Here is a 15636-nt window from a genome sequence, read left to right on the forward strand (position 1 = left end):
TCTGTTTTTTCTACCATACTATTTTGATGACTGTAGCTTCGTTTGAAATGAGGAAGCGTGAGTCCTTCATCTGTCTTCTTCTGTTTCAAGATTGTTTTAGCTTTTTAGGGTCAACAAAGATCCCGTATGAATTTTTAAGGTGAATTTTATTTTATTATTTCTTTTCTTCTGCTTTCTTTGGTTTTAATTTGCACTTCTTTTTCTAGTTTCCTAAAATGGAAGCTTGGATTATTGATTGTAGATCTTTTCTCTTTGCTACTATATGCATTTAATGTTATTAAAAATGCCCCTATTGCAGTGCTGGATCTCACAAGTTTTGATAAGTTATATTTTAATTTTCATTTATTTCAAAATATTTGAGAATTTATTTTGAGATTTCTTACTTGACTTATGTGTTATTTAGAAATGTATTGTTTAGGGGTGCCTGGGTGGCTCTGTCAGGCTTCTGACTTCAGCTCAGGTCATGATCTCGCGATTCATGAGTTCCAGCCCCGTGTCGGGCTTGCTGCTGTGTGCGCTGAGCCCGCTTCAGATCCTCTGTGCCCCTTTCTCTCTGCCCCTCCCCTGCTTGCTTGCTCTCTCAAAAATAAATAAACATTTAAAAAAAAAAAGTGTGTTGTTTAATCTCTAGGTGTTATGGAATTTTCTAGCTATCTCTCTGTTACTGATTTCTAGTTTAATTCCATTGTGGTCTAAGAGATACATTATTTAATTTCTCTTTTAAATTTGTTAAGATATGTTCAGAACCCACATTTTGGTCTGTCTTGCTGAACGTCTCATGTGACTTTGAGAAGAATGTATATTCTAATTAGATAGCCTGTAGATACCGTTTATATTCATTTGAATGATGGTGTTTTGAATTCAGCTATGTCCTTACTGATTTCTTACTGCTGGTTCTGTCCATTTCTGATAGAAGGGTGTCTATTTTTTAGATTCTATACTGATCTGTTTCTTTTTTTTTTCCTGTAACACATTGTCTTGATTTATAGCTTTATAGAAACTCTTGAAGTCAAGTAGTCTTCCATTTTTTTAAAAAATGGTTTTAGCTCTTTACTTTTTCTGCTCTTGCATATGTGTTTTAGAATCAGGTTTGCCAGTACCAATGGAAAATCCTGTTGAGATTTTGATTAGGATAGTATTGAATCTGTAGATCATTTTTGGAAAAATTGATATCTGAATATATTGAGACTTCATTCCATGAACATGGTTTATCTTTCCAATTTTAGGCTTAAAATTTTTTTTTAACAGTTTTATAGTTTTCTGCATACAAACCCTGCACATTATTACAACTAAATAGTTTGGTTTTGGTGCTATTGAAAATGTTGTTTAAAACACATTAGTATTCATTCATTGTTTACTAGTTTGTAGAAAAACAATTGATATTTAAATATAAATTTTGGGGGCGCCTGGGTGGCTCAGTCGGTTAGGCGTCCGACTTCAGCTCAGGTCACTATCTCGCGGTCCGTGAGTTCGAGCCCCGCATCGGGCTCTGGGCTGATGGCTCAGAGCCTGGAGCCTGCTTCCGATTCTGTGTCTCCCTCTCTCTCTGCCCCTCCCCCGTTCATGCTCTGTCTCCCTCTGTCCCAAAAATAAACGTTTAAAAAAAAAAAATATATATATATATATATATATATATACATATATATATATATATACATATATATATATATATATATAAATTTTGTTTCAACAAACTTGCCAAAGTCTCTCTTTATTTTTAAGAGATTATGTTTGGAGATTCCAAACTGGAGGGCCAGTCATGTCAGCAGAGTTGTAGAGGACACTTTTAGGCAACAGACTTGAGCAGTGGAAAACTTGTATCATGTAAAAGGTTCCACAGTGACTGCTGGGCTGAATGCAAACAGGCTTATTAGCCTCAAAATAGCCATAAGCTCTAATTGACCAATGGACTACTTACAATCAGGCACAGTTACCAAAAAAGGAAAATGCTATGTGTTCTAATACCTCCTCACTGCCCCCATAACTACAACCCCCTACCACTGCCTTCTGGTAGATAGCCTCTCCTTTGCTGTCCTGCCTGCTGCTTCCTTGCAGTGTATTTAAGACACCTCTGTCATTTTTATTCTGTCTTGGGTGAACTCTTTCACTGCCCGTGCCACTGACTTCCACCTAATCTGGTTGCCCCACGAGAGCCACTAATCCTTTTTTGTTTCCAAAGTGTGTCCATTTCTTTTTTTCTTTTCTTTTTCTTTTCTTCCTACTTTCTCTTGTTTTGTTGTATTTGCAAGAATTTGCAGAATGATGGTGTATACAGTGGTGACAGCAAACATACTTGCCTTGTCCTGATCTTGTGGGGAATGCTTATAGTCTTTCAACATTAATAGGATATTTTTAGGGTTAGGCTTTTATTGGACATGTTTTTTCAGGTTAAGGAAATTCTCTTCCCTGTTTGCCAGGAATATTTATCATGAACGGATGTTGAATTTTATCATGATTTTTCTGTATCTCTTGAGATGATTATATTCTTTTTCTTCTTTTTTTTCTTAATGTCCTGAGCTATAATGATCTATTTTCATTCCCAGGACAAACCTCATTTTGGCCATGATGTATTATCTCCTTTCTGTATTGCTATGTTTGAGTTGCTGAATTAATTTTTTAAAAATATTTTTGCATTTATATTCATGAGGGGGTATTGGCCTTTAGTTTTCTATTCTTATAAATTTTGTTGTGGCTTTTGTGTCAGGTTAATGGTGGCCTCGTAAAATGATTTCTCTTGTTTTGTGGGAGGTAGAGATGGAAGTGATTATTTAGAATTACTGTTGTTTGGTTCATAAATCTTCCATATAATTTGTCGTTGAGGCTTTCTGGGCCTGCAGTTTTCTTTGTTTGAAGGTTTTAACTAAGAATTTATTTTTTTGTAATTGAGGTGTAGTTGACACACCATGTTCCATTAGTTTCAGCTGTACAACATGGTGGTTCAACGTCTTTATGTTACGTGGTGCTCACCACGAAGGTAGCTACTGTCACTTGTACGATGCTATTACAGTCCCATTGACTATGTCCCCTGTGGTATAGCTTTTATCCCTGTGACATAAGAATTTAATTCTTTACTGGATGTAGGACTATTCAGTTCGTCTGTTTCTTCTTGAATGAGCTTTGGTAGTTTATATCTTTCTGGAACTGGTATTTTGTGTTCTCTCTCTGATCTATTATTTATGTATTTAGGTCAGTGTAGCATTAAATGTATCAATTTTAATAATATTTTTCAAATATCTAACTTTTGATTTTATTGATTTTTCTTTTGTTAGTTTTAGTTTCGTTTTGATGTTTGTTAACTTTTCTTCATTACCTTTTAAAATTTGCTTCGAGTGGGATTTCCTTTTTTACTGTTTTGTCAAGGTTGAGATTTATGTCACTGATTTGAGCCTTGTATCTTTTCTAATATAAATATTTTCTGGTATATATTTCCCTTTTAGCACCACTTCAGCTGATCCCTCAAATTTTCATGTAATGTATCTACTTGTTCATTCACTTTTAAAAGTACATCTGATTTCTTTTGTGTTCTCGTGTTTAGCTAAGAATTATTTTTAAATGTGTTTTGACATTCCCAACTTTGCTTAAAGTTTTCAGAAATCTTTCGGTTTTTGATTTATAGCTTAATTCTAGTAAGAGAACATATTTTATATAACTTTCTTTTCTTTTTTTCTTTTTTTTTTTAATGTTTTATTTAGTGTTTTTGAGAGAGAAAGAGACAGAGTGCAAGATGGGGAGGGGCAGAAAGAGAGAGGGAGACACAGAATCTGAAGCAGGCTCCAGCTCTGAGCTGTCAGCACAGAGCCCGATGCAGGGCTCGCACCCACAAACTGTGAGATCATGACCTGAGCTGAAGTCGGACGCTTAACTGCTATGAGCCACCCAGACGCCCCTAATTTTAATTCTTTTAGATTTGTTACTATTTCTTTTATGGTCTGGAATATGATCTGCTTTGGTAAATATCCAGGTGCATTGAAAAGATTCTGTAGTTTCCATTGGAGTGTTCTGTGAGTGTCATTTAGATCAAACTTGATAGTTTTTTTTTGTTTGTTTGGTTTTTTTTTTTGGTTTTCTATATTTTTGCTCTGTGTGTGTGTGTTTTGTCTCCTTGTTCTATTGATTATTAGGAATGTTGAAATCTGGGGGGCACCCGGGTGGCTCAGTTGGTTGAGTGTGTGACTTCAGCTCGGGTCATGATCTCACAGTTTGTGGATTTGGGCCCCACATTGGTCTTGCTGCTCTGAGCGCAGAGCCTACTTTGGGTCCTCTGACCCCTTCTCTCTCTCCCCACCCCTGCTTGCATTCTCTCTTAAAAATAAATAAAAATTTTTAGGGATTCCTGGGTGGCTCAGTTGGTAAGCGTTCCATGTCAGCCCAGGTCGTGATCTCACAGTTCATAGGTTCAAGCCCTTGTGTCCGGCTCTGTGCTGACAGCTCAGAGCCTGGAAGCTGCTTCTAGTTCCATGTCTCCCTCTCTATCTGCCCCTCAGCCACTCATTCTCTGTCTTTCCCTCTCTCTGTCAAAAATAAATAAACATTAAAAATATTAAAAATAAATAAAAATATTTTAAAAAAAGACTGTTGAAATATGATTTTATTTCTACTTTTGGTTATGGAAGACTTTTGTTTTGCCTCTGTTTTTTGTTTGTTTTGATTTTTTTGAAGTGGTATTGTTAGGGTCTTAAGCATTTATAATTGTTATCTTGGTGAATTGACCCTTTTCTTAGTATTTAATGTTGCTTTTTATCCCTGAATCCCTTTTTATTCTTCTGAATCTATTTTGTTAGGTATTCATCAAAGCAGTAATCTCTTTTTCCTTTCCTCTGAGATTCCAATTATATGTTAGACCTTCTCATTTTGTCTTACAGGTCCCCTTGACTCTGTTCTTTTGATATCAGTATCTTTTCTCTTCTTTACATTAAGTAGTTTCTGTGTTCTTTTGGACTCTTATCCTTTTATCTTCAGTTTGATACTGATTGAGTTCAGTGACTTATGCAAGTTACTGTATTTTTCCTAAAATTTTCATTTGATTCTTATTTTATAGTTCCTGTATTTATATTCAGTATTTCTGTCTCTATTAATTTTAAATGTATTTACCTTTTACCCCCATGGAGCACAGTTACAGTAGTTGCTTTAAAATCTGTTGCCTAATTCCAACATCTAGATTTTACAATTGGTTTTTGTTGATGGTATGTTCATTTGAAAAGTTTTCACATTTTCCTGGATTTGTAACGAGTAATTGATGGGTTGTATCTTGGGCATTTTGAATATTATATTTTGTAAGACTCTGGGTTCTGTTCAGATTATCTGGAGAATATTTTTTGTTTCGTTTTGTTTAGGTAGGTGATCGGCGGTTTAGATTCCATCTTGCTTTCTGTATGAGTGATAGTTAAATTGCCAGGGTGGTTTTCAAACCTCTGCTGTGCTGCGTTGGTTTGTTTCATGCATACGCCATTCAGGGGTTAATCTGGAAATTGAGTTGTCTTTTCAGTTGTAGTTCAATGCACAAGGCTTTGTGTCCATCTTGCACATATAAGACTTAGGCCTGTTCATACACAGAATGTGGGATCTTCTCCAGTGCTTTCCTTTCCAGGTTCCTCCCACACTCTTTGTCTCCCTTTTTTACTGAGGCTTTACCAAGAAAGTTGGGGTTTCTCTACAGATGAGTTACTCCTTTTTATGACCACAGAAATGGAGTTTGTGTAGGAATATTAGCCTGCCATACTGCTGTAGCTCTGTGATGGAAGCCCACCATGGGGAAAAGTTGAGAGAGAACAAGAATAAAACAAAAGAAAAAAATAAAGATTACTCTCAACCCTGTGACTTGCAGAAATGCCTTTTACCAATCTTATGGTCAGAAACACAGGGATTTTGCTCAGTTTTTGCTGATTGAGTTCTGGCTTTGGCTTGCATGGGAGAAAAGAAATGGTACTCTCATTCCTGTTTTGGTTACTTCTTTTAAATTTTGAATTTCCTTTCCATAATGACTGTTTTTCCTTACTTTTCAGATTCCTCAGACATTTCCTTTTAGTTTTTGATATTGTCCTCTGAGTAAACTCACAGTGAGAGAAATTGGCTACAGTGGGCTTACTCTGCCTTGGTTGGTACTAAAAGTCCCAAATGCATTACGCCCATCTCAAAATATTTAGTGTTGTGTAAATGTATTTATCACTCTTTGGTGATTTTTTTATTGCTTGTAAGATACTGCCTTTGTGATTATAGTAAGAATACTTTAAATTCTTTTAATGTATTTAACACATTTATTTATTATTAGCATTTTAAATGTTTTATACTTTTTAACATTTTATATATTTTGTATTTAGTAATATCCATTTGTTAATGGATATTATTTTTTCAAACCATAAATATTGAGTCCTTATAAATGATATTTTTTGTATTCATGCTGTTACTTATTTAATGCTGTGTAGTTTCAAAGTAGTTTACTTTCAAATACATATGCACATACTTGTATGTTAAACAAGTTAATGTTAAACATGAATGTAGTAGGCTTATAGATGCAGTTTTGCTGTGTAGCAAGTTAATCAGAAAAGAATGTTATGAACTAATTTTAAGTTATTTAGGAGAAATATGTTTTTCTTTTTAAATACATAAACTAAGAATCATTTGCAATGAGTTATCTTACTGAATTAGAATTAACACATTCTTTAACGTTTTTTTATCCCCAAATATGAATTTGAAGAGTAATAGCACTATTTACAGGTTCTTATTTATTCCAGATTTTCATAGCTGCATACGTTAATGTGAAAGTGATGAATTTGAAATCTTGACAAATTAAAAAAATAATTTCAGTTAACTCATACTAAATGAAATACTTTTTTTATCAAAGGACTAAAAAATATAACTGCAACATAGTAAATAGTATTATCATAAATAGTATTATCTGTCTTATAACTTTAGGTAGTTACCTTTTCTAAAAGTTATAACTTTACTAAGTGGAATATCTCCTTTATCTAAACGAAGTTCGAAGGCTTACGTTAGCATCCCAAATGGCCCAGTGACCGCTTGTGTAATTCCCTTCCTCCCCATTATTCCATTCTGTGTGATTGGTAAAGTACCACAGAAGTGAAGGTGTGTCACTTTTTTTTTTTTTAAGTTACTTTATTTATTTTTGAGGGGTGAAGGAGACTATGCGCGGGACAGTGGAAAAGAGCAGGGGAGGGGCAGAGAGGGAGAGAGAATCCCCAGCAGGCTGCATGAGCCTGCTGTGAGCGCAGAGCCCGACTTGGGGCTTCAGCCCGTGAGCCGTAAGATTATGACCTGAGCCAAAATCAAGAGTCAGACACTCAACTGGCTGAGCCACCCAGTGGTATGTCACTTCTGAAATTAGTTCATATAAAACATTTAGCCTTTACCTTCATTTGGGTCCATGAGGAGACGCTAGCAGTATTGTCACAAGCCCATATTACGGGGAACTGAATCACATGCCAAGAGCCATGTTGAGGGACTGAGCTTGAAAGCAGATCCTCGAGTTCAGCTGCATGGAGACCTCTTATTCTGGAGACTCTGAGCAAAAACCACCCAGCTGAGCTGCTCAGAGATTCCTGACAATCAGAAACTGTGTAACAGCAAATTTTGCTGTTTTAAGTTGCTGAGTACTGGGGCAGTTGGCTGTACAACAACAATAGGTAACTAATATAACAAAGCCTGTTTTCTCTATTTGATCAAGTTGAAAAGAAAAACTTGAGGGTAAATCAGTATTGGCAAAGTACACATCTTTGTGTCTAGTCTTTCATATTTTTAAATAGATTTATAATATAGTGCATATGTCCCTCAGGTTTTCTGTAGTGTTTGGTGAAACAGCACCATCCCTTTTTGCTCATTGTGTTTTCTGTAGTATGTAGGCAGTGGCTCAGAAGTGGTTCAAGAGTAGGGGATATCAAATGTATTCATAGTTGCACTGAAGACAGGCTTTTTTTTTTTTTTTTTTTACTGTGTCAAACACCCAACGGTGCCTGTTTTCTCCTCCTCCTCCTCCTCCTCTTCCACTTCCTCCTCCTCCTCCTCCTCCTCCTCCTCTTCTTCACGAATTCCGTTTTAGAAGTTTTGGTGCAAACAGACATACAAAGAAGCTCTGAAACATAAATCCTGCATATTGGAATTGGTGTTGATGTTATTATAGATATTCAATGTATTCTAGTTTTGGAAAAATAATTTTGAACAAAAGTACTTGGAGACTGTTTAACTCTTATTTTAAAAATTAATAGATGATAAACTATACTGATCTTCCAGGGTAGTTGGATTTTTAAAAATTGAGTATTTTTTAATGGGATTTAAGATTCAGATGATACTTAGAAAAAACTTTACTTCTTAACTTTAATCAAACTTGTAAAAAAATATATAGGTTTAAGTAACAAGTTCACTTCCTAAAGCCAGCTAGGTAGTGTTCAGAACAAGTTTGTTTTTATTTTTAGCCTCCTACGTTGCAACACGGTTGTTCTGGCAGTCACTATTTTGATGTTTTAAGGAAGTTCAAAGAAGACTATATATACATAAGTGAAGTGTGTTTGTTTTAATTTCCTTAATTAGTTCTTCACCTTGAGGAGGGAATTTTCTTTTAAATTCACTTTTACTTTTTCTTACAAAGTTTTCACACTAAATGATGAAGTTTTAAGTTTTGATGTTAAATGAAATTTTACTATCATTCTCTTAAGGAGAAAGTAACAGGAGGCTTATTATTTTATTATTATTTTTTTAATGTTTATTTATTTTTGAGAGACAGGGAGAGACAGAATGTGAGCGGGGAGGGGCAGAGAGAGAGGGAGACACAGAATCTGAAGCAGGCTCCAGGCTCTGAGCTGTCAGCACAGAGCCTGACATGGGGCTTGAATTCACGAGCCATGAGATCATGACCTGAGCTGAAGTCAGCCGTTCAACCAACTGAGCCACCCAGGTGCCCACAGGAGGCTTATTATTATTGATTTACATGCTGTCTCTTTATTTTGAGGACCATCTCATTTACATTTGTTTTAGACGTTTTCTTCCAAACCTTTTGTTGATTTCTTCTACACTTTCTACTATTTTACTTTTTAATCTGTGATGCCATTTTAGGAATACTGGGTTAATTTTAATACTGTTTCATCTTATCTGTTCTAGTAGTTTTCTAGAACTCCTAATACTGCGTATCACAAAATGGCTGACTTGCACAACAGAGATTTATTCTCTCACCTTACTGGAGGCTAGAAGCCCAGAAATGAAGGTGTTGGCAAGGCCATGCTCCCTCTGAAGGCTCTGGGGAAGACTCCTTCCTCGCTGTCTTCCTAGCTTGTGGTGGCTGGTAGCAGTCCTTCCATTTCCATTTCTTGACTTATGGCTGCATCCAGTTTTTGCCTTCCTTGATACATGGCCTTTTGTACTTTGTACCTGTCTATCCAAGTCTCCTTCTTCTTATGAAGGTATCATTCATTGGATTTAGGGTCCATCCGAATCCAATATAACCTCATTTTAACTTGATTACATCTGCAAAGACCTTATTTACAAATTAAGTGACATTCAGAGGTACCCGGGGTTATGAATACAACATAGCTTTTTGGGGAACACAGTTTAACTCATAGCACCTGTATTGTTTAATAATCAGTAATAAAATAAAATGTATCATTTTTTATTTTCCTTTTCTAAGCTATAAATATTCATTATATCTTTATTTTAAGCCTTAGTTATTGTTATAGCTTAGTTATATTGGATTCTAATATCTTTCATATTGAAAATTGTAATTATGATGTTTACCATTGTGACATATTGTTTGATTGATTTAAATTTTAATTAGTTAATATAACAGTGCAATATTGGTCTCAGGAATTAGGTGATTCATCACTTACATACAACACGAAGTGCGCATCACAAGTGCCCTCCTTAATTAATACCCATCATCCATCTAGCCCATCTTCCATTCACCTCCCTCTGTCAACTGTCATCATTAAGAGCCTCTTGTGGTTTGTTTCCTGCTTTTCTTCCCTTGCCCTTCATATGTTGTTTTGTTTCTTAAATTCCGCCTATAAATGCAATCATATTGTATTTGTCTTTCTCCGAGTGACTTATTTCACTTAACATAATACATTCTAGCTCCATCCAAGTCATTGCAAATGGCAAGATTTCATTCTTTTTGATGGCTGAGTAATATTCCATTTCATATATACCACATTTTCTTTATCCGTTTTTCAGTCGATGGGTATTTGGGCTCTCTCCATAGTTTGGCTGTTGTCATTGTGACTTACTTTTAAAATGTTAATGATTACGTCATTCAGAAAATTACCATAAAATAAAAAGAGACTTTCTAATTTAAATGTCATTTTGTTCTAGCTCATTATACTTACTTATATTTAATTCTCGTAAAACACTGATCTGTAACCTTTGTTTATAAAGGGTTTAGTGATCAGTATAAGTGGGATTATGGGAACAATAGGTGCTCCATGAATATTTGTTGTAGATTAACTTCCGCATGCTACGTTGTTAAGGTACAGTTCTACCACTGGATATTCTAACCTATAAATGCTATATTTGACTTGTAGACTTTTACATTCAGCTAGCCATTTTATCTCAGAATTGTGTATCTTAATTGCCTGGACAGTTATATATTAATTGAAATAGCACATGATTCCTATTAGAAAATAACATGAAAGAAATAAAGTATTACTATTTAAAACTCTTACTCTTTTATTTCAATATTGTGTGTCTTTATTTTTCTCTTAGAGGGCTAATAAATTCATTAGGGTGTAAATAACTTTTTTAATGGTTAACTTTTATTCTGAGAGTCCACATATTAAGAAATGCTCTATGGAATTCCACTCATAAGAAGTAAATTATTCACACAGAGAAAATCTCTATTCTTAGGAAGTACCATTTTTTACCTTATTATTTTTTTTTACTCCTATTACCATATTAGCATTCCTGAATGGATTTTAGAGGCATCTGGGTGGCTAGTCAGTTAGCCTCTAACTCTTGATTTTGGCTCAGGTCATGATCCCAGGGTGGTGGGTTCAAGCCCCGCATCTGGCTCCTTGCTAAGTGTGGAGTCTGCTTGGGAGTGTCTTTGTCTGTCTCTGTCTCTGTCTCTGTCTCTCTCTCTCTCTCTCTCTCCCCTCCCTCCCCCTCCCCCCTCCCTTCGTCCCCCTCCCTCCTTTTTTCCCCCTCACTCTCTCCTTCCCTCTGTCCCTCTCCCCTGCTCATGCTCACTCTCTCTCTCAAAAATGAAATAAAATATTTAAAAAAGATTCTAAAATTTTACTCTATCCTAATACTAGTTTTCATCCCTAAATGTACTTTGGAGTCACCCAACGAGCTTATAAAAAAAAAAAAACAATACCTAATGGGGTGCGTGGGTGGCTCAGTCGTTAACTCTTAGTGTTGGCTCAGGTCTTGATCTTATGGTTTGTGGGTTCGAGCCCTGTGTTGGGCTCTGCACTGACAGTTTGGAGCCTGCTTGGGTTTCCCTCCCTCCCTCCCTCTCTCAAAATAAATAAATAAATAAACCTAAAAAAATTTAAAACACAACAATACCTGGACCCTAACTGGGTATTGTTCAGGATGGGACATTGGTGCCCACTGAAAAGATGGGTAGGAAGATTTTTGTTGTTATCATTAATGTTTATTATTAGTTGTGATGTGCAACCAGTATTGTAACCAATATTTTGAAAATCTATTTTCTTTGTGTATTCTATTGTCTATGAAGACATTTTTGTTTAAAAACAATATGATGAGGGCACCTGGGTGGCTCAGTCAGTTGCGCGTCTGGCTCTTGATTTTGGCTCAGGTCATGATCCTCATGGTCATGATCAAGCCCCCTTTCAGGCTTTGCACTGGGCATGGAGCCTCTCTCTTACTTTCCTTCTGCCCCTCCCCTGCTTACCTGCATAAGCCCTTCTGCCCTTTCTTTCTCTCTCTTTTGTAAATAAATAAGATATGATATGATATGATATGATATGATATGATATGATAATGATAGATGCTCTGGTACCTTACAAGACAGCAGCTTACCTTTCTGTTTCTGCTTTCAGATCTGACTTGCTCTAATTAGTCAGCTTGCCATTCCTTAATCATGATAATAATTCTCAGTATATACCATTGGAATAGACTGCATATCAAATATTGAAACAAATATTTAAAGTTTCGCTAAATAATTTAGTAACATTACTTTAAACATACTCATATCATGTAACTGAGTTCCTATATAAAATTGAAAAATCATGAAATTCTTTTTTTTTTTTTTTAATGTTTATTTGAAAGGGGGCATGAGTGAGTGAGGGGTAGAGAGGGAGAGGAAGAATCCCATGTCGGCTCCACACTCAGCACAGAGCCCAACTCGGGGCTCAATCCCATGACCATGAGATCTTGACCTGAGCCGAAATCAAGAGTGAGACGCTTAACCAATTGAGCCACCCAGGTGCCCCTAAATCATGGAATTCTCACTTGAAAGATAAAATAAGAACTGCTTCTAGGTAGTTTAAATGGCATTTGTATTCTGATATATGTAATACATATATGACTGTGTGTGTGTGTGTGTGTGTGTGTGTGTGTGTGTGTGTGTGTAGGAGTGGGTGACTATATGACTCCTCTTCCAACCTGTGACACTTTTGAGAAACACACACACGCACACACCATTTTTTTTAAAGTAGGCTCCATGCCCAAGGTGGGGCTTGAACTCACAACCCTGACATCTGGAGTCACATGCTCTACCCAGTGAGCCAACCAAGTACCCTCCCCCCACCCACACACACTGTTTAAAGAATACTAAAACAAATACACATGTATCTCCATATTGCTTGTTTTACCCCTGTCTTTTATGCCTTAGATATGGGATCATGTTACTTCTCAGCATACACTGATTTTCTGTTGTTTTCTGACTTTGAAACTATGCTCTCGGTTTCAGTATATTGTTTTATTATGCAGTCATGCAGTTTAAACAGTATTGGTCCTCATAAACTAAAATGCTTTGGAATAGTATGAAAAGGCAACTGTAGAAATAAGCTAACTTTCTAGTTTATAGAAGCATTTGCTAATGCATTGTTTAATTCTTTTTATTTTTATTTGTCCTTTACTCTTAGTGAAGCTATGGTCTACCAACCTAGACAACTCAGTGGCAAGCATTGAGGCGAAGGCTAACGTGTGCTGTGTTAAATTCAGCCCCTCTTCTAGATACCATTTGGCTTTCGGCTGTGCAGGTAAGAAATTAGAGCAGTTTTATCTTCTTTTGATGTTGGTTGAGTATTGTGGCTAGGATAAAAGACCGTATTTTAAAATGAATAACTTTCCTTATAGGTTTAAATTTTGTTTTTGTTATTAGACTCTAAGTTAGAAGTATGCATTGTGCCATCATTACTCATTTATTGCTGTGCTTTAATTTCAGTATTCTGTCACCCACGTTTAATACATAAAGTTGGGTTTGTTGATTCTTTTTGTTCCTCTAAGTCTTTGTATGCATGAACTAATGCTTATTCACAAACTTAGGTCATAATGATGTTTAAATGATTAAGTTATATTGTATAGACACAGGAATCCATTTTTAATTAAAGGAAATCTATTCATTCGTTCAACAATTTTGTGTGTATACATACACACACACACACATGCACACACGTATATAGTACTGTGCACAAAGCACCCATATAGGGATAGTGAATAAGATAAAATCTTGTATCATGGAATGCATGGTAACACAGGAAGTACTCAAAAGCATGTTAGCTGTTAATATCATAGCAAAGAATTTTTTGATAACATCTTTTTCTTAGCTAGGGTGACCAACTGTCTGGCTTTGCCAGCCCTAGTTTATACTTATACTGTTATAATTAATATTAGTGCCTTCTTTTCATTTTCAGAAGTGTGATGGATTGGAAGATAAATCATTGCCTTACTCCTTTGTCTTTTGTATCTGCCCCCCGCCTTAAATATTTGCTAAAACAAAACACCTATAATTTAACTTCTGCATTAGGAAATCTTGATTTTTTTTTTATTGATAATTTCAGTTTTTTTTAATAAAGATGAGCTTAGCACCATATCATGAACACAGAATCACCCTTTAAAAAAAAGAAAAGCACAATTTAAATCTTATTTATGATACCTTTTCCTTATTTCCACTTATTATTTATTCACTTATATACTGACATAATTTCATTATTAGATTCTAGTAAGTTATGGTCTAACATGTATATGTAGGTAGAATTCTCTATTAGCATACAGAATTTTCCTTGTTAAATCCTTTTTCTACCACTGATTATGCAAGTTGGTTAACTCATCTCCCCAAGTCTCTTGGACTTAAAATGGAGATAGTCCTATCTTATGGGGATTATGAAAGGAAAATGGTATATGTAAAGCTCTTACAAGATGGTACTCAATAATTGTTATTTTCATTTTTAATATTTTATCATGCATTTATTGAAAACAGTTTTACTGTTATATTTTATATATACATTAACCATTGGCCGTAATTTATGACTAGAAGTTTTTATCAATATTTAGTATGTACAGATGCCAGATACGAACATTTTCAAATGTTTTCCTTCCTGGTAAAGGGAAACCTACCTTATTTTATTATTTAATTTAATTAATTAATTTTTTTTTTTTTTTAAGAGAAAGTGGTACCCCCCCCCCCTTTTTTAAATTTTTATTTATTTTTGAGAGACAGGAGGGGGGAGAGAGAGAGACAGAGTGTGAGTAGGGGGAGGGCAGAGAGAGAGGGAGACACAGAATCTGAAGCAGGCTCCAGGCTCAGAGCTGTCAGCACAGAGCCTGACATGGGGCTCGAACTCATGAACCACAAGATCATGACCTGAGCCAGATTTGGACGCTTAGCCAACTGAGCCACCCAGGTGTCCCTATTATTTTATTTTATTTTTTAAAGTTTATTTATTTAAGTGGTCTCTACACCCAATGTGGGGTCAAACTCACAACCTTGAGATGAAGGATTGCATGCTCTTCTCACTGAGCCAACCAGGTGTTCCTAGGGAAACCTACATTCATTCATTCACATCCAAGTTAGTTAGCATATAGTGCAACAATGATTTCAGGAGTAGATTCCTTAATGCCCCTTACCCATTTAGCCCACCCTCCTCCCACAACCCGTCCAACAACTGTTTTTTCTCCTTAAGAGTCTCTTATGTTTTGTCCCCTTCCCTGTTATATATATTTTTTGCTTCCTTTCTTTTATGCTCATCTGTTTTGTATCTTAAATTCCTCATGAGTGCAGTCATATGATATTTGCCTTTCTCTGACTAATTTCGCTTCGCATGATACCCTCTAGTTCCATCCACATAGTTGCAAATGGCAAGATTTCATTCTTTTTGATTGCCGAGGAATACTCCATTGCGTGCGTGCATGCGGGCGTGCGTGTACACACTGCATCTTCTTTATCCATTCATCCATCGATGGACATTTGTGCTCTTTCCATACTTTGGCTGTTGTTGATAGCACTGCTATACAGGTTGTGGTGCGTGTGCCCCTTAGAAACAGCATACCTGTATTAGGGAAACCTGCTTTTAAAAATGCTTTGCTATCTGGCAGGCAGTTTGCTCCTACAGTTTTAAAATTTCATGTAGTTCTTACTTAATTTTTGCATTTAATTTTCCATGTATGCTTTAAGATTTATATTTTTCCAATTCTAGAAAAATTCTTTTGGGATTCTCTTCTGAATTA

The 15636-nt window shown here is 35.8% G+C and overlaps 1 protein-coding gene across 5 annotated transcripts in view; it reads left to right on the forward strand.

Moving 5' to 3' along the window:
• Positions 1 to 15636, forward strand: part of COP1 (COP1 E3 ubiquitin ligase) — a 252752-nt gene that overhangs the window by 146097 nt on the left and 91019 nt on the right. For all 5 annotated transcript variants that reach the window (XR_008293057.1, XM_027074264.2, XM_053209222.1 and 2 more), the window contains one exon: positions 13053 to 13169. Coding sequence is in view for 4 of the 5 variants with exons in the window: in XM_027074264.2 (XP_026930065.1) it covers positions 13053 to 13169 (117 nt within the window). In the remaining variant the exon portion in view is untranslated. The remainder of the gene's footprint in view (positions 1 to 13052; positions 13170 to 15636) is intronic.

The sequence above is a fragment of the Acinonyx jubatus genome, chromosome E4 (genome assembly GCF_027475565.1).
Source record: "Acinonyx jubatus isolate Ajub_Pintada_27869175 chromosome E4, VMU_Ajub_asm_v1.0, whole genome shotgun sequence".
Lineage (NCBI taxonomy): Eukaryota > Metazoa > Chordata > Mammalia > Carnivora > Felidae > Acinonyx > Acinonyx jubatus.